Consider the following 21,450-nt stretch of genomic DNA (forward strand, 5'->3'; position numbering starts at 1 on the left):
GAAACCGACTCGATTATCATCAAGGTGAAATACACTTCCAACCACAGAGACCTTTCGCGACCACACAGTATCATCTCCAACAGCGACTGTGGCCTCACTCCATCCATTCTCATCACCGAAGACAGCCAACGAATCAATTTCCACGTTGGTACAGTTACTAGATCGATGAAGTTCGAGACCGTTGTATCTGTAAACCAGACATCTTCTTATGATAAGGAAATTGTCCTCCGATTCAACAAGGGGGTGCTTGCTGGCCGACTGGGCTTCGATTCGTCCGTTAAGTTTGGTATCCCGGGGTTTATTCGTGGGACCCACTGCGCTCTTCATGTAGGCAATGCCGACGCGGCCAATGGCGATTGGTTCAAGGGAGAGATGGAAGAGTTGTCAATTAACATGTGTGACATTTAAAGCGACACGAGCGTTTATGATTGATAATTTTGTAACCATATAAGATATTTCTAAAGTGTGACCACATGTACAGTTTTAATTCTGCTTTGGATATGGCAAAACATTATGTGTTGGATAAACGTATAGTAGTATGTTCTCCCATATGATATGCAGTATTATGTTTAAGTTTTGAAATGATAAAGTGCATGGTCAAGTTCTATTTATTTATTTTTTTGAAATTATTGCTGGTATAATTTTATTTTACTTACTTATAAATTAACATTGACCTTTGTACTTTAATTACACACCATAACATTTGTTGTTCAACATTCTTTGGAAAATACTCTTTCCATAACATGAACTCCTCTAATGTATTTAATATGTTCTTATAAACTTAAAAATCTATTGTAATAGACACCGTTTTGCGTTCATGTAAAATAAATTTTATACATACATGTGTGTTGTGAAATATTTACCAACGCTAAATGGCGTGTACATGGTCAGCCTTTAACTATATTTTTAAAGTAAAGACGTTAGGAAATACAGTTGTATTTTTATTTATTTTAATCAGTTGAAAGTAAAACGCCGCAAATAAAAAAATACATGTATAATTTAAGATTCGTAATATTTTTGTTTAGCATAACGTTCATTTTACTATTAATTTTCGTTTTCAGAAAAAGATGTTTAACGATCATTTTGTGAATAAATGTGCGATGCAACCTTGATATACATGTATTCTACCTGATTTATTCAATAGTAAATATATAGCCCGTCTGCAAACAGATATGTCAGAATGTGTTTAACACGCATGATTAATCACAAGTTATATACAAATATAGTAGGCATGCATTTTGTAAATAACAAAACAATGCTTTCACTTCCGATTCTGTCAATTTTCAAATCAAAATGTTTCCGATCTTTCATAATACAGAACGTTCTTGATTGAATGTGTGTGACGAGATACAGCTATGGTAACGTAGATGATTTGAACGCTAATTACATACACAACGTGTTTCTAAATAATAAATAAAACGCGTCAGAATGAAACTGCAATATTGGGTAACGAATTATAGGTCATAATACACTAAATAGTTTCCCTATATAATTCAATGTAAAAGCGACAACTTTGAGCGAAAATAAATGCAACATTTTGCACATAGAGACCCCCATAACCATACCTTTTCTTAAAGGCCATTCTAAGCGAAATCGATTTATGCAATAAAAAAGATATGTCATGTACAAAGCAAGAAAGAACTTGACACAAATCAAAATCGACTGTTTTTGCAACTTTTTTTTTCGGCCGTTTCTTAGTGGAATGTAACCTTTTCTAGTGCAATGGTTTACTATAGTCTTCACGTGTATCATATTTCAGGGATTCAGTAGTGAACACCTATTCATGCCCTACCATTATCTCTGCAAGATAACACCCGAATAATGGTAAAAAGTGTAAAACATGCCTTCCTGTCAACTATGATATTTTTTTAGAGAGTACAGCCCTACATGAAGCGATCATTTAGTGTATTGTAACCTATAAGACAACGTTAACTGTTAACATCGCGAAAAATAAGCACTTCTCGATACTTATAAACCTATTTTCTATGTGCATGCCAATTTTCAGACCGATCTTTCACGTAGAAATGCTTGAAAATGCATTTTATTATACCGCCTGATAAGCCATGTGGCTTTCGCGTTCGGAGCTTTGATTTATAACGGGCGTTCAGGCGAAAAAACGTTTACCCTAAATAATTACAATCGGTCAAAATACTGGAATATTGTTACAAGCTATGTAGAAAAAGAAGTAAACAACTATTAAAACGTGTTCATGAGCGCTTTCAGCACAAATTGTTGCGATTTGAGATGCTCAAGACGAGTTTTTGTACGCTTTTTTTCTTATTTTCCTCTGAAAACGTATTTTCTTCTTAAGAACTCACGATGCTTCTTAAATTCGTGAAACAGACGCATTTATTCCGTGAACTTTGCCAAAACGCGTCATATCCCACTAAAAAAATGATGATTTTCTGTAAATACAGCTCCTTTGTGACTAGGCCTGGTTTTGCGTTCAGGTCATAATACACTAAATAGTTTCCCTATATAATTCAATGTAAAAGCGACAACTTTGAGCGAAAATAAATGCAACATTTTGCACATAGAGACCCCCATAACCATACCTTTTCTTAAAGGCCATTCTAAGCGGAATCGATTTATGCAATAAAAAAGATATGTCATGTACAAAGCAAGAAAGAACTTGACACAAATCAAAATCGACTGTTTTTGCAACTTTTTTTTTCGGCCGTTTCTTAGTGGAATGTAACCTTTTCTAGTGCAATGGTTTACTATAGTCTTCACGTGTATCATATTTCAGGGATTCAGTAGTGAACACCTATTCATGCCCTACCATTATCTCTGCAAGATAACACCCGAATAATGGTAAAAAGTGTAAAACATGCCTTCCTGTCAACTATGATATTTTTTTAGAGAGTACAGCCCTACATGAAGCGATCATTTAGTGTATTGTAACCTATATATCCACGCAATTTATTTGCGACCCTAGGTTTAATTGAGGATCAAACCAAGTTCACCTAATCCCCACCCTGCAGCGCCATGCGCTGATTGAACGAATAAATTTCAAAATATACAAATAGAAAACTTACCGGCAAAACAAAAGTTTTGTTTAGTTAAATATCTTCAATAGAAATCGGCAATTCTCTAATAACCATTTCTAATGATTAGCGGATTTAATAAGTTTTCAGACAAGTTCGTGAATAAGAAACAAGAAATATCTTTAAAAAGATATACGGCGTTGATGTTGTAATGTTTGCGACCAGTGAAATGAGACGGAATGAAGCGACCATGTATTTTAATGAAGCTAGTGAGTGATAATAAGATAATATATTAGACTGTATAAACAAATAAGAAATGAAGAACACGAAGGGGTGAAATTATATGTTTTATTGTCAATAAGTATTGTAATGTCTAGGTTTTCATAATTGACTGAGTAATACATTAGTTTCATTAGGAAAGAAAACATATTCGCCACTGAAATACTATGAACATAATGCTGGTATGAAATGAAAGATAATGTGTTATAATGTGTTAAGATGTGAGTAGAATGTAAACATTAAAGACTCTATATTGCAAGCATCGTAGTGATATGATTTGTTTTGCAGAAAGACAGAACTTTATATAAAAAACGAACAAAACAAAGTACAAAGAAACATATTAACACTAATAAACGCAAATCTGAATTAGAATAAATCAAAGACATATATATTTCTAACACCTATATATTTCCTTAGTATATTGGGCTACCGCCCCCAAACCCCCGCTATGTCGATAGTGGTAAACAACTGCGTACCGGTAAAGTGCAATATAGCCTGTTTTTGTAGTGTTAAGTGTGGCCGCGACGGCATATAAGCAATAGCTTCTCTTAATTGTAGAGACATGTGATTAATGCTATAATGCTTCGTTAACTAAGGAAAAACGTTTCGATGTAATGTTTAGAGGATGTTTTTAATCATGACACTGTTTTTGTAACTTACGTGTTATTTACAATATATTCATATTTCTGTTCAAATGATATGCATCCAAAGTTTACGTTGATTTTTGTATTATTAGCCAATGCACAATTCAGATTTATTCATTTGGGATCTATCATGAATGAATGTTATCTAAGGTCAAACTTGACGTTAAACAGCAACGCCGAAAAATGATTAATGGTTAATTTAACAGATTGTTGGATGTAATATGCATGCGAATGATTCGCTTTAAACACTCGGATTCTTTATTACATCGAAAGGGCTTGAAAGTTATGTTTAAAGTTTGACTTACAGATGCTCGACATACATGGGAATATAAAAGCACACGAATTCCGCAGATTTAACGCACATGTGCAAACGGAAAACGACCTAAAGACGTATAAGTTCAAGAAAATTATGAAATGCATGCTTAGGTTCAACGGGCTTAGGTTAAATAAAGGTAAATGTCATATATTCATTTAAATAATGTTTATTTTTTATGAAATACATTCTATTATAATCGTGCTTAAACGCTCTCGGTGCCTATGCGATATATACTTCAATATACCCGTGGTCCCAACAACATGTTTTTACTTGTTTAAGGCTTCCATTAAAGAAAACACTTTACACTTAATTATTTGAACATTCATGAGACAAACCAACCTATTTCTTTATGAAACTGAAACAAAATGCCTAGTGGTGTATATCTCCGTTGTATAATGCTACATGCTTTTGAGCTCTTAGTTTCTTAGTGTCCAGAACATGAAGTGAATGATGTAAAACTGGTTTTAAACTGGAACCTATATTGTTTTTCTTTAAATATTGACAACCAATGCTTATTGAAGAGTATTGAAAAGAACGTAAATCAAAGTTAATTCACTTGAAAAAAGAACACACTATCTTTATTCTCGAAATAGATTACCCATGTTAAAACAATTATATAGTATTTAAAATCTGATATATCCCTATGAGCAACAAAGCAAAAACACATTGCTTCTAGTTCAACAATTGAAAAGATGAAACACAAACATTGATTTCAAGGTACAGAAAATCTTATGTTAAATCACCAGAAATTATTTGGAACATTGCGAACAAATAGTTCTATGTTTGCATACTTTATTTGAAGGAAAAATCATATTTCAGTTATTAAGTTACATTACATTTCACACATTTGTATATGGCATCTGTTGCCAACCAACACGTTTACGTATATTGTCTACATTTATATATATATATATATATATATATATATATATATATATATATATATATATATATATATATATATATATATATATATATATATGCATGTATTATAATTAACGTATTGACGATACAATACCATTAATATAGTTTATCGAAAACAACCTTTACTACATAAACAAGTTGTTTAAAACAAACGATTTCATTATGCGACACAATAATTATTTATGCATCAACGCTGATAACAAAGTCGTTTATATAAAATGTGAAAGAACGGTGTCTTGAAATTAAATATGAAATAGCACGTTGCAAGGCAATCGTTCGGATGCAATGGTGTTCAGTTAACCAAACCTTTTGATGGGAAACTTCACACGTAGTGAAATGATCATGCTGCATCTTTTGACGCGTAGAATGCGGAAACAAATATAAAGGGACGAAAACATACGCCAGGTTTTGATGTGTATTTAAAAAATAATAATCAAACATTCATCGTGTAATGTTGTGATTTGGAATATTACGGTTGTGTATGGCTAGCAAATCTAAGCGATGATTTGGTTTTGTTTCCTTGATCCAAATGTTTGAAATGTTTATGCTGTTGAAATTGCTGAATATTGTGCTCATATTAATTTCACATGAAAATGATTCATTATTTAAAAATTGCATTCGCTTCGTCCACGCCAACACTAGAAACTAGTATTGTATGGCTTTTTTTTCCGTATGCTTTATTACACCACATAACGTCATGCACAGATGAAATGATACAAACTTCCGCCCCAAAATTGTAATTGTTATGATACTATATCATTATAAATTCTATTATACGTTATATTTATCCAGAATGATAAGATGAATATGGGTTAATACGTACTTATATATAGGAAAATTATTATAACTAACACTTAGACTTTGTAAGAGAGAGTCATCTCAGTTAGAACGTATTTCAATGTCACGACATAGTCATGGCATAATTTAATTAATTTCGCTTAAAAAAAATTAGTTCAACATTCCACTTCTATTTTTTTTTTTCGTTATACAAAATGTTTGTGCATATACACGAATATTATACATGTGAATTGTTTGAGAAGGGAGATATGCTGCTTCGATAACGCGTTCATAATTGCAATTACCTTTATCAAGTTTGATGATACGTCTTAACACACTCATAAATGCAATTTGTGCAAAACCAGTCTATTAAATATTATATTCAGAAAATAATATTCGACTTTTGTCAGTTTAGCATTCAAAAAGAATCGGATCCTTCACAATATAAACCAATAAATCTCACGAATTGAGACGAAACCTGTTTCACCAAACCAAGTGCCTTTTCAGTGCAAATAATCTTTCCGTTGTTACGACATTGATATGAACATAATTAAATAAGACTTTGAAGTGATTTGTTCCGAGTGTTTTCAACCGTAACTTTTCGTACAAACATAGAATTTCTCTGAGACATGTAAGAACACTTACAATGCTTGAATTATAAGTTGTCTCAAAATAAAAATTATCTTTAATTGAATTGTTGTATACGTTATACAACGAATAAGGGTCTGTTTGTTTCAATGACGCTTAGTTTAAATAAACAAACGTTCAAACTTGCATTCGCAAAATGGAGTGTATGCAAAAAGGAGATAAATGTGCGATGATAACTCTTTCGTTAAGACATTCCATCGACAAAGGTTTACAATAATAATTTTGCTATTTGCCACCCAGCAATATCATTAGTCAAAATAATGAAGATTTGTAGAAATATATCAAGTGTGGTCATTGCTTATTCATTCTGTCAACGCACTCCGTACCGCAATGAATTCTCCACAAGAAGTGGTATGATAGCTTGATAAGCCGGTGTCAAGCGGCACTTTTATTGCATAGATAAAATCAACGTGGTTTATGAACAAGGCATGGGCATCTCGCCTAAATAAAAATTTAACCATGACAAATCACTTTTTTAATGCATGGCATGCAAACATACGATGATGCTCTCTACCCTATTAGAGCATGAACGAAAGACCTGCATACGAGGAATAAAACGTGTCCACATTTTAGCGCTAAGAGAAAATTCATACTAACGTAGGTTGTACTTAGGGGATTGTACTTAATAACACATATTATTTTTTTACATTCATATTCATTTCGTACTTTTATTTCTTAAAAATATTTTCTTGTGAAGTAATACACTCATCACCAATATTTCATTTTTTTTAAAGCAATTACTTATTACAAGCTTATTTTTTACGATAAACTTGCATTTGTCGTGAGAAAATTTATTCATGTAAACTGGTCTCACCCGTCCATCTTCTTATATGCATCCGTTTATTTCAAATTAAGATCAAATAACGATCGCACAGATGTGACAGCGGGTGCGTTTTTATTTTTCATGTCCAAGATATTCAAAGGGTATATGATATATCGGGCAGAAAATCGTTTTTTATTGTGGTCCGCGGTTGACAATACCGTTACCATGAGTTTGTCTCGCTTCCACGAAGTAAATAAGTCGTCTCAACTTTACAGGGGCCTTTTCACAGATTTTGGAGTGTATTAAAGTTTGTCATTAAATGTTATTTTATTGATAAATGTAAACATGGGATCTAAAAAGCCCCAGTAAAAAAAAACAAGAATAAAATTGAAGAAAGACAAACATGGAACCCTCAACTGGGCTCGAACCACTTAGACCTGGAATAAAAATCTTTCCTTTAGACCACTCGGCCATCCGTGCTCGTACAAAGTGTTAAGTATTTTATACTTTATATATGCAATCCTCGTAGTATCCAAAAAGATAACGACAACAACAGAACATTCCAAATGATTCAATCGTTTTGCGTTGCAACGCTTTATAATATTTACGTTTTTAAATCCTCAAAAGATGCATATAATCGATATGTTAGAGCATGGTAAATGTTCAGTGTTACGGTTTCCTCACAAATATCATAACTACATAGAAAATTTGCAATTCTGAAACGATTTTTTTTTATTATGTCAATTTTCCAAAAAGTACCCTTTAAGTCACACGACTAATTAAGTCGTGCATAAAAGTTTGTTGTCTCGTTAATACGACTTACCTGATGGCTGCCTTGAATAACTAATTCATTCTTACGACAAATTAAGTCATTCTCAAAACGAGTTATATATGCAGTTGAAAGTCGTTGTTAGGAGATACTTTGCTTTGGTAATACAATAAATCAAGCGTGCACACGTTACCTCTGTGGCATCGTTTTTAATGACGATGATGCCCTTCTTGATACATGCTCTTTAATGTTGAAATAAATAAGTAAAATAGCTACAACTGTGCTCAGCATTTTGTTCCGATTCATTCACTTAAGCATTTGTATTAAATCCATAATTTGATATAATATTTAGGATAATCAATATCATGTTCTGTATTAAGCCGAACCGAATGAAATCCTTTAAATAGACACAATCGATTCATCTGTATAATGTTGTATGTTGTTTAATTACTATTTGATCTCACAAATAAATATTGTTTGATGTAATTATTAAAGCAAACTATGTTTAAAGAAGATGTGAATTCGGAAAAAATCAATATCAAATGCAAATGTCAACACTTACTTTCATTTTTTTTAAATTAAAGTCATTTAGCTAAGACACTTAATAGGTGCAACAATAAATGGTTTTCTTTTCATTAAGATAACGGTATGGTGCATTAACAAAGATCTAATGCTATTTTGGTGAACATTTTGAAACAGTCGAAACGTTATTGTCCTCGTTTGCAAATTTGAAACGTTGAATTGAAAGTGATTGTTATAACTTGTTTCATTGTCATCAGATACCAGAAAGTCCTAATTTAATAACATTTTAATATTCACGGATTCAGCAACGAATTGGTTGTAAATTCCAATACAAACAATCAGTATAAGTGTGACGGGTTTTACCAAATCCTCGTAAACCAAGATACATTTGTAAACGTGTTTGATACATAATGTAAACCAAACTTATATTGTGAATAAGTGCCGCTAATGTGGTTTAATATATAAAGTACACTTTCACTGTAAAATAGTAACGTGCCTCTTACACGAATTCAAAATAATGTGTTTGTTTTTGATAAAAACAGTAATAATTGATAACATACTCAGATATTAAGAAAAGTTTAAGTCAGCAATTTCTTTAAATCTTGGAGACAAAAAAAAATATTAATGCGAGCTTCCTAGTGTGATATTAATTTATCGAACGGTTGGTTTCATTTCTGAATTGCCAGAAGAACCCAAATTAATATAGACAATCGACGCTGACTTCAAGTTTGGACTAGTCTTTGTATTTACAAACAATAATACACATATGTATCTAACAGCAAACACTATAGCTCTTGCATTTAAATTTTGCAATAACATAAGACATGTATTTTGCTGAAACAAAAGGCAGAAAAGTCATCTTTCTGATTTCTGGAACAGTTACCTTTTTATGATGTCCTTTTGTATTTTCAACATAACTTTAAATATAATCTGTTAGCGTTATACCGGTAAATACTACAGTACAAGTTCATGAATAAACATGAAAGGAGTTGAGATTAAAAAATAATATTTAAATTGAATACGTGTATATGTATAGAATGGGTTCGCACCCTTAAAGCATGAAAACGCATGTCTTATCCCCGACGTTAATCAACGAGTTCTATGTGTATCCATAAACTATTTCGAACTCTTGTCCTCCTTACGTAAATAATTTATACACTGTTTGACTTGAATCATTTCAAGATATGTAAATATGTTTTATAAATGTTATTTCGCTAGAATATGCAATTTACTCGTCATGGAATTTTCATAAGCATCCATCGTAACGATATTGCTTGCGATGTTTCCATATATTTATATGAAACTGAATTCATCGGATTTGTGTTTTTATTTTGTTAAAATTCTATTAATGAAATGATTATAACAATATTACTATTTTTTTTATTTGTGTAGAGATCTATAAGGTATATGCAAATGTGCCAAGTATGCATTTGGACCGGGAATACTGTAATTAAGATCATATCTTAGAACTAAGTAGCACTCATACACGCTCTTTATGGATAATTTATCTATGTACATCTAGGGAAGTGATTTAGGCTTATGTTAAAACAAATCATACACGTCATTTGACTAACTGATAACAATTTATATTCCTTAAAGGTCTTTAAAATTTGATCAAGGAGACACTGGTTCGCACTTACGACCCTTGGCAGTGGCTATCGCTGTGCAAAGAAACAAATAAATGGTATACTTAAAAGTACTTCAAGAAAGATAACACACCAAAGTACCAAAACAAAACACTCCATAAGTCCTTGTATATTAGACTATTCCCTTAGTGAGCAGGTGGCAGTTGAGTTGTGCTTATATCACATTAGCTTCATAATTTGTGTTATCTCTAGCCATTCTCAGTTAATGTAATCAACGCATGCGTGCTAATATATATAATGACCGGTTAACGCATAAATGCCATTTAGCTACTTTAACTGGTCTGATAAGAATTGTACGGATTTTGTGAACTAACTTATTTAATAATAAACTTTCAATGGTGGGCTGCACACGTTTTATGTACGTATTAATAATGAAGTAATCAAATACATTTGATTGAAAATTCACAGGGACGTTTAAATGATGTTGATAATTCAAACGTGATGAAACAGACAATCGGACTTTGAAAAACCGATCAAACCGGAAGAGTTCTTCACTTGCAAATAAATCACGAATGGTCAAGAATGAAGTATGGGCTAATGATAAATATACTTTTTGGAATTTTTATTTTTAATTTATTTTTGGAATTGAAAGCCATTCATGGAAAATTTCTCGGTGGTACGATCTCTTGGATGGTACTTCAGAACAAGGTACTGATCAATTTATATTATTTAAGTTCATATGATAATATTGAATAATCTCGTTATTTTCTATTATATCGTAACAGAAACTTTTTAATAAGTATCCACAACTATTAAGAAATGTTGAATATGTAACTTATTATTATTTAACGTTCAGTTGTTTGTACAATTATCTTGATTTCTCTATATGATTTGATATGCGCTGAGGTATATCACCCCATTTTTGTACTACTATAATTATATATGCTCAATTAAAAGTTATGTATAGTGTATGTTCACGTGATGATAATAATATAAATAATAATAATAACGATAATAATAATAATAATATATTCGGCATTATTCCCTATAGCACTCTGCTACAATGCTAGAGGCTTAGTCTGGAGAAACTTATGAAACAAATATTTGTTAACAGTAGTTCGTGTGGTCTTAAGTGATACTTGTTGTCTTAAAATCCGGCCATTTCAAAATCATATCTCTTGACTAAGTTTTTGTTATTGCGTTCTAACGAATGCTACAGTACATCACTCCTAAAGCATCAGCTGTTATTAGATACAGTCAGTGTACATATTGTAAACATGGTAACCAAGCAACACACGTTTTAAATACACCGATGCGTTTGTGTGTATTGATCCCTATAAGTTCATTTTTAATCATAATGTTTAATACAGTAAGCACATTATTTGAACAATATATATATATATATATATATATATATATATATATATATACATATATATATATATATATATATATATATATATATATATATATATATATATATATATATATATATATATATATATATGTGGCCAGCGGCTTATACATTTTCTTTGCTTGATGTCGACCCCAGCTATACACTTTTTAATGTTTGGTATTGTGTTTTATATTAATGAATTGTCCTTAATATTTCTTATGTAGAGTTAACGTCAAAATGACTTTTTTATTTTCCTATTCTTTTATTTTGTTGTGGTTTAAATGAGCGAGCTGTTCAAGGTAAGTTCCAACGTTGTGTTACTTTTTTACAGAAACATGTTCATTCCTTCCAAACGGTTATTAAATGTGTTCTTTTTGCCGAGTGGCATGTGGATCAACATTCCCGGACAATGAAAACTTGAATCCAATATTTTTGTTTACCCATTGTCTATTTCCTTTTGAGAATAATTTACATTCGTTTTGTGTTTTTTCAGCATACTATATTAGGGTCACGTATGAAGGTAAACTTTGTTTTAAGATTAATCAAAACGATAGTCAAACTGCAGATCTCGACAACAGCGCACTCCCTTTTATTTATTTCAAAATTGGTGTAGGGACTATATCACATTTTATCGGGTATTTATAGTAAAATGTAGTTCTGGAAAAAGAAACTTTATACAGATAAAACTATTTTAAAGGAACCTTCACAAAGTTCAAAATATTTATTTGGGAATCGTTTTAGTATTACTCCATTAGATGTAATCTCTTAATTTTTATTTTCGAATCAAGCTAAATAGTACATTTGCTAAGTGTATGCTTAGAAACAGTGTGCTTTACTAACAGTTTTTTTGCATAGCAATGAATTTCTGTTATAAGTGTTTTGACACATTTCAACATATTTTTTAAGATTTCAACCATAAGTTTTTCAACGACAAGAAGACTTCACAATAAAGCATATTTCTCTCTTTTCCATAGACAAAACATTAAACAGGCATATATTCTATTGTATTCAATTTATTTTGGTTGATGTTGTCATTCATAGTTAATAAATAAATCAAAGCCAACATCAGAGCGGTAAGAAATTATCGTTTAACCTTTTGATTCCGTTGATTGCTCCAATGCATGTTATTGTGGAAAAACCAACATGTTCAAAGGCTCTATGTTTCCTCGGCAGCATAATGCTTGTTACATTATGTTATAATGATGCACTTTTTTGCTTAAAGCGCTGGTCCACTATGGTAATAAAATAAACCTACTGAAAATTGAATTCACGCATTTATAAAGTTATACATAATATAACCGACAACGCATGTTGTTATTTTTTCTCGGTGGTTATACCCGTATATTAAATTGCAAATAACGAATGTACATGCATAGTAAAATCAATACTTTTGATTTTAGAGAATTACTGAATTTTGTTCATGTAAATATTTTAAATATTCACATATAACATCGACATCCAGTTATCGGAATATACTTAATGTATCCTCAGACTGAAATGTGTTTTAAATAAAAAAATGTAAACTACAATAAGGATCCAAATGCAAATCTGGTTAATCGACCCCTTTGTGCACTTAAGCTTGTTTGATTTAAGGGCTTCATAATATAGTGGATGATAAGTTAATATCTGGATCGACAGAGAAAATTTGTGTGTGCATAACATAACAGAACGGAAGGTTCAAATATCTGTAATCCATGTTAAACATGCTGCATCCATGTTTGCTAGCATATACTTGTATGCACGGCACAATGTTTTTAATGTTTAATATGGGTCGGTTTTCAATTAAGAAGATTGCTTTTTATCACATGCCATACCCTGTTTCCCATGTAATATAACCATTACGAATATTTTTATCTTACACATGTGTAATATACTTTTTAAGCGTTTTAATTGGCTTAGTTTTCGTTCGATTGACAAATCGCATTTTGTTATTTTGCTGAAATGACGTTGCAACGTCAAATGACGTCACGAAATGTAAACAACAATCGGGATTTATCATTATGTTTGCGTAAATATTTAGTTAATTTACTCATTTAAAAGCATGTGATAAAAAAGATCTGACACTCGTTGTCATTTCATACCATATTTTATAAAACTCGTCCAGAAAATTCGTTAATAAGCTCGCCAAAGGCTCGCTTCCTAACAAAACTCCTGAATCCGTTTTATAACATATGGTATGATATGACAACTCGTGCAAGATGCTATATATATATATATATATATATATATATATATATATATATATATATATATTTTTTTTTTTATTGGTGTATTATTTTATAAGTTATAAGGTTTGCATTTGTTAACAAATTTTCCACTTTGAAAATAAAACTATTGACTTTCCGTTTGGTATGTATTAATATACAAACGTTCAGCAGTTTTCTTAATTCACCGTTCAGATGGAAAGATAATCATTACATGTGTTATATGAAAAAATACTCAATGCAATCAAATACTGTCACTAACAAACACCGTTTCCATGTTTTCAAATCGCATAATTAATCCTTGTTATGAATTATATGTATTCTTATATAAAATGTACTTAGCATATCACTTAATACACTCGAGAGGCGCTTATGTTCGTAATTGATGAGGTTACATTGACGAACGGGTATCTATAATAGGCAAACTTATCTGTCTGGCCATGTAAGCTGTTGTTTGAGAACCTGTTTATTTGATAGAGCTTAAATGCTTTGTCAACATGCATGGCACATTCTTTACGATTTTTCTGACACTTTGAAGTCTGAGTCAATACAAATATAATGTCTATAGTGGTATTGTATTGTAATGCATGAAATGGTAATCGTTTATTTATGCGTAGCTTATTACATCTTTAAATAATGCTACTACCATTCTATATTTTCGCATACACATTTGAAACTTAAAAAAAGGACACATTAACATTTTTGACGTTTGAAAGTACATTTTTAATAAAATACATGTCTCTTGTTTCTCTTATTTTTCAAGCACTTGATTTAAAAGTATTGCAAAGACTTACTATATTATCTTTTTTCTAAGGCTTTGTAACATGCAGGATTTCAGGATGACGCAATGTTTATTATTGAATTGTATATGCATTGATCAATCATATTAAGCTTCGTCTGACATACCGCATGGCATGGGAAAAAGGGACAGGACCTTGTGGCCCCGGATGTAACATCTCTGACGTAGGAAAGGAAGTATCAAACTTCAGTACGGAGATTGCGACACTAAATTGGGTGGACGGAAATGGAACCATTCTACATAACGTAAGCTACGTTTTGACGTCAGTCAGTCGATCAGATATGAATGGTTGGGAACAAGGGGAGGCAATGTTTCAAGCTGGACTTCCATCCACTCCTATGTTTGTTAGGTAAGATGTACCCGAAGTTAATTTAATGTAACACTGAACATAATAAGTACACTTACCAAAAATCCATAATACATGATGTGGAACAAAGTGAAACACATGGATAACATTCCTTTAACCGAAGGTTCACCTATGCACACTGTTTTGAGTTTGTAATTGCACTTTATATTTTCATACAAATAAAGACACACTGACATTTGATAAATGTGATAAATAAAGTGATCTATGCATCTAAATTTATATCAACAAAATATGAATGACACACATATAAAACAAAACAAATATACCTAGTAGCACACGTCCGTGCAGACCTTATACCGCAAAATTGAATAAATTGGAGATGTCACTTGTAGATAAATTAACAAAAGGTTATCAGTTCGTACAAATGCAAATAAATATATATTTAATAGGGATGTCAAGATGTGTCTTAAACCATAAGATGTTCACCTCATTTGTTATTTAGCGATATTTAAATATCAAGAGCCTCTGTCACTCATAAAAGTTGAGGATTTGAAGTCGTGAAACCACTTGGCTTTACAATTGTTCACTGACTTTATGAACAACATCCGCGTGTTAAATGTGGGATATTAGTGTATGTCATTAAACAATAATCTGTTTACGCAGGTCCGGCACAAAGAATCACTATATATGTTTCAAAATAATAATCTACATGTGTGTGCTATTTTAAGCAACATATTATAGTGTAAAGCATATACAGAGCAAAATGATGATATCATTACCTTACAAGCCAAAAGAACAACACGAGTTTACACTTTAGATCTCTGCATGACATTCCATAATTGGAAGACGTTGTTTTAGGATTTCATTATATTAACCGGGATTATTGTAGAGAACAAAAAACACTACGCATTTGACAGGGAAATAAACGAACAATCTATAACAAATAAACTTTGCGAGCACGCAGAGTTTAATATTATTTATATTACCAGGAAGTTTACCTTTAATGAAGTTATATTTTGTGTTTTGTGCAGATATTTTTATGCTTTTTACGTTAACGATTTCCTATGTTTTTTTGTAGGTTGAAACACATTCCATGGGTTATGTCGTTAGGCACATTAGCCAATGACAATGGTATGCTGGAGACGGTGATAATAACTGACTTAAGAAGTGACAAGGGCACAAGTAACCAGAGTCCGTATTCTTCTCTGCCGTCGTTTCTTGGGTATAACTATTTGCTAACAAATCATTTTATATTTATTAGAGAAGAGGTCATTATTATGAATCATAATCCTATATTTGTTTACTTCAATTATGTATTAACTGATTAACTGATCAAGAGATATTATCTAAATGAATATTTTTCTCACATACATTTACATGACATGCACATATATTTATACAAGAGCATATTTAACTGCCGTTAAATATTTCAGTTTCCACTATTGTACCTCGAAAAATTGATACAAAATAGAACACTAACTTAACTTCTATGATCATATGAGAACAGAAAGCTAATAATCGGTAAACGTGCCCGAACAAAGCCGAGTAACATATTAAAATTCAAGCATGTCATCATTTATAAAAGAGTTTTATATTTGTATTGGCAAATCATAAAGCTCAAGTCAATTATAAACGATAATGTGTTGTTACTCAGTGATAAATGGAAATAAATATAGCAGAACTACATTTATCAAAGAATATTGTACAATCTAGTTATTACGCTCAATCATAAACTTTTTTAATGGATTGCATCATCCTAGAATCGCGCACAACTGCACGAGCGTGATCGAAATCCCTGCCGAGGATCCGGATGGAGACAAGGTGAGGTGTCGGTGGGCGGAGCCGAGCGAGTGCGGGGGAGGATGCACAAACCTGCCAATCAACTCCGTCTGGCTTGATCCGGTTCGTGGCCGTTATAGGGACATCGTGCAATTTTAGTTCTTTTGTTGAGGTGACATCAAAATATTGTATAGAACAAAACGTTAAAAGAGAATACATAGAGGCAACATTGCATAGCTCCTAATTAATAATCAAGTTTTTTTTAATCCCAAAAATAAATCATTTGTTTACAAATTGTGTCCATTAAAGATTGCATTGTTCATTTCCATGAGTAGTGATGTCTGGTCTTAACAAATACACACACACACACACACACACACGTCCGACGTCGTCAGTTTATTTTGTCGGTTTAAGTTCATTACGAATATTTAAACACATGCCCTGGTATAAACACACTTACAGATGTGTGCGACCAGACCGCTGACAAGAAGAACGTCAGTTCATGAAATTGGAACGCTTAATTATTTCAATCGTTTAAAGCGAGATTATACGATTTTTTTCAAATATGTATTAATTCATATAAAATGTGTAAACAAAACATATTATACATATATTTCAATATAAATTAAAATAAAAGTTAAAAAGAACATGTGTCGAAAATGCAAAATAAGCCAGATATTTAATTGTGACATCAAAAATGTCTGTACAGTCGAATTCGCCATCATGTATATTATACATTTACGATATGAATCTAAATTTAGTTTTAGTGCAGATTCGATCATACGACACAAAGACACAATTTTGTTTTACGGATCATTTTAATTTCCTGCAAAGATATCTATTCGTACGAACACTAACTCCGGTCCTAATAAAAAGACGAATGTTTCGGTTATTGTAGGAAAATATATACGAAATATCTTCGTCGCAATCGACTCGGGCGCTAATTTGTCTTTGCTGCATTTTATATAATTCATCTTCAATGTATAATTTTTCTTGCCTATTCTGTGTTATTGTAACTTTTTTTTCAATATTTTACAATTTAACACATATAAAAATCGTATAATCTCGCTTTAAATGTGGTAATAGATTAGGGAATGGTTTCTATTGAAATCTTACACTGACTTTATTAGCCTGATCAGACATAATGTTTTTCTTAAGGTGAATATGCAATTTACATCTCTCAAATGTCAAATCTATATTTAATTTACCATTTGTTTAATCATTAGGGCGTATTTTGATCAGTATATTTTCTTACGAACGCGATTCCTATACTGAATGTACCGTATATTCCCCATAGCGAATTAACGCGGATGAATATTTAAAATGCATTAACAGGGCACATGCAAAGTGACCGTTAAAACAGAACGATATGATGTTAATGGCACCTACCGACTCGCAGTAATGATTGAGGATTACGTACCATACAAAGTGAACGTCGGGTCTAAACAGCATAGCGCGGGCACTGCGTTCAGCAAAACGCCTTGGCAGGTAGAGTCTCCGAGTTGTTATATTTATTTAACATTTTTGTTGTTGAAGCGATCGACTAAAACACATATTTGGTCACAACAGTACATTTATTATCCAAATTTGCAGATGAAGAATGCACTTGTCTTTCCCAAAAGTAGGGATATTTGTATTTACAGAAATACATTTGCATACAATTTGATGTCCGTATACAAGGATTTTTGCGATCAATGATTTAACGATGACTTGTGCTCTCGGGAATTCATATTGATTCATTATGACTGAAAGCCTTTAATTTGAAATGTTTGCAAGATGACCCTACGAATAATACGAGTGGCGTGTGACAATACACTAAGGCCAGACTTTGTACCCCCAACGGTGAAAAATAATGCTCGAGTCGTCTATTCAAGAGACATGTATAAAGCCAATACAACTGTGCATATTCCGTACTATTTGACAAAACTTACGATCAACGGGTAAGTAACAATTATTTACCTAGGTTTCAAAATACAACATTCTTTAACTTGATATATTTAAGTTGACATATCACTGTTAACACAATGCAATTGTGTTATAAATACATGTTGCAATAAAACATCCATGCAGGTATATGTTGCAAGCAAAGATATTTTATTTTGTTAACAGTAAGGTAACTATAGTTATATGATTTTAATGCACAAACATGTATTATTAACACAAATGTTTGCTTCTTATATGGTAATCAAATTATTATTAATAAGATAATTACAGTTTACAGTATTTATCAACATTGCTTTCAGAAGCTTGGATTTTATGATCAGTGGCCCGAGTTTTATGAAATATGCCTATGAAAGCGACGATTTCAATAGAACAGATGTTATCAAGTTAATTGTAGACTGGACACCAAAACCTCCTGACCAGATAGCAGACTGTCAGTTTTGTGTGTGGGGCGTTGATGCTATGGGGTAATTGTTTATGATGTCAGTTTATTTATTAATCAAAATGTTGTTTCATATGTGTCCCCTTTATAGCCGTTTTTAATATATTCTGTTACATTACAATTAAATGTTATTTTAATAATTTGATTTCCTTCAGAATAACGTCGAAACCAAGGTGTGTTTTAGACATAATACTTGGTAAGTACAAAGAAAACACCACTTTTTGTTGTGCTAGCCATGAAGACAATTTGAATTTCGTCAGTTATAAAATCAAAAACATACAATAATTTATTTATTTATCACGACCCGTGAATATTAATCTTTATTAAAGATGTTTTGTTTTAGATGACGATAATTGTAAACAAGTGCAATGTGAAAATAAAGGAACATGTCGGAATGTATTTGACAATCCACTAGAAAGTTGTGTGTGTGACACCGGATATGTAGGCAAAAACTGCTCTCAAGGTACGTTTTCATGATTGATCATGTTTGAGAATAAATATATGTTTACTTTGACATTGTGTCTTTAAATACAGACACGTTATTGCCAAGCATATGTGCATATCCGAAACAAATTTTAAGAGTATTTTAACTTTTTATCGTAAACAGTGATAACGAGAAATCAGGTCTATCATAGTTGTTGTCTTGTGATAATTGAACATACATGTATTACTAGTGTACAATGTCACGTTGCCCAAAACATAAGCAAATACGCACAAACTGTCTTCTAATCACTGCTCCAATCTGGGTAATTTCAAATTATCAAAATAATAAATATTGAACCAAATAATTCCAGCAATACAGTGCCAAGATGCTCCGTGTTTGAACAATGGAACTTGCTTTCCCTCGAATGGATCATTCATATGCACATGTGAAAGAGGTAAATACATTTGAGTGACATAAGAGCGTCATTATTTCAAACTACTAGTATTATGTACTTACCACGTTAGAATGCTTTGCCTATTGTATTTTTCCAACCTACATATCAGTTTATATTTTTCTTTTGGTGTGATATGGTGTTTTGTAATCGATGTAAATGGAGACAATACATATTTTCACTAGCGCTTTGCATTTTGTAAACCAACAAAATTTTCGATCAAAGGATATACGTCACTAATATATCACTACTTCTCTACTTAGCACAACATAAAAATATTAATTTTTGCATTTTACTATACCAAACATATTGTTTCATCGGTTATAAAAAAGTAATGATAAGAATATATACATGAAATGTATTCTCCAGTATATCTGAAGTATAACTATTTGCCATTTTATTCTCATCTTAGAGTACACAGGCATTCACTGTGAGAATCGTATCACTGCCTGCACCTCCGCACCGTGCCAGAATGGGGGCATGTGCCTGGATCAACCAGGATCATTCCTGTGTATATGTCCAATAATTTTTATCGGTCATCTTTGTGAAATAAGCTGTAAGTAGAAATGTGCATTTACATATGTACTTAAATCCGTTACGGATCAGAAATTTTGATTATTTCTATAAAAGGCATTTCCGAATTTATTAACATAATTCGTTATAATAAACCTGTCATTTATTTTCATGTTAAAACATGAGTGACTACATAACGCATAAAGCACAGCCGAATATTACAATAACACTTCAAATCATACGGGTAACTCATCGGCTCATAGAGATAAACCTTTATTATAAATAAACTATCATTATTTTAACTGTATATTTGTATAGCTTATATTGATATGCATGTGTTTCTATGTTTAATTGCAAACAAAACAAACAACATTTTTACAAACAAACCAGTTACGACAACGGCAAAGTCTACAATAGTGTCTTCAACATATGGACCGAACATTACACAAACAACGACATCGTCTACAAGCATGTCAACATTTACAGCCTCACAGACTTCGTATGCAAGCAAGCCAACCACTATATCACAAACTGTGACATTAGCTTCAAGCAGACCAACTATTACATCGCAAACAACGGTAACGACAATAAGTAAAACAACAGCAACGATATCAGTAACAACAACTTCGTCCGCACTGTTCATGGCATCTTTGACCAGTATATCTGCAACTGTTACAGCACCTGCTTTAACATTGAAACTATCATCAACCACCTTACCTGAAGATTATTTAGATCAGGTATGACCATTTTACCAAGTTTGAGTTAAGCATACTTTTAAAAAGGACTCAATATTGGGCATATAAACTCATGTTTCAAATAATTATGTTATTTTAAAGCTCTGATAGGTCAGTTTATTCATGTTTGTAGAAGTCAATACAATTGGCCGTCATAATTATAGATACAATCAATATATAATAGTATGTTCCTAGACTGTGTGCTACTTTTTCTTCCACCTTGTGCTTAATAAAAAGCTAAATCA

General features: G+C 31.9%; 3 protein-coding genes across 7 annotated transcripts in view; 1 reads left to right on the plus strand and 2 right to left on the minus strand.

Annotated features, from left to right (window-relative positions):
- Nucleotides 1–21,450, plus strand: part of LOC127879074 (uncharacterized) — a 192,044-nt gene that overhangs the window by 168,323 nt on the left and 2,271 nt on the right. The window contains exons 10-12 of one of the 2 annotated variants that reach the window (XM_052425684.1): nucleotides 19,878–19,961; nucleotides 20,371–20,514; nucleotides 20,862–21,208. In XM_052425684.1, the coding sequence (XP_052281644.1) occupies nucleotides 19,878–19,961; nucleotides 20,371–20,514; nucleotides 20,862–21,208 (575 nt within the window). The remainder of the gene's footprint in view (nucleotides 1–19,877; nucleotides 19,962–20,370; nucleotides 20,515–20,861; nucleotides 21,209–21,450) is intronic. The other variant, XM_052425674.1, reaches the window with a different exon arrangement.
- The window catches only part of LOC127879193 (uncharacterized), a 341,912-nt gene that overhangs the window by 106,184 nt on the left and 214,278 nt on the right, over nucleotides 1–21,450 (minus strand). The window lies entirely within an intron of this gene.
- The window catches only part of LOC127879101 (S-crystallin SL11-like), a 97,380-nt gene that overhangs the window by 48,711 nt on the left and 27,219 nt on the right, over nucleotides 1–21,450 (minus strand). The gene's annotated exons all lie outside the window — the stretch shown is intronic.

Source organism: Dreissena polymorpha, chromosome 1 (assembly GCF_020536995.1).
Source record: "Dreissena polymorpha isolate Duluth1 chromosome 1, UMN_Dpol_1.0, whole genome shotgun sequence".
NCBI classification, from domain to species: domain Eukaryota; kingdom Metazoa; phylum Mollusca; class Bivalvia; order Myida; family Dreissenidae; genus Dreissena; species Dreissena polymorpha.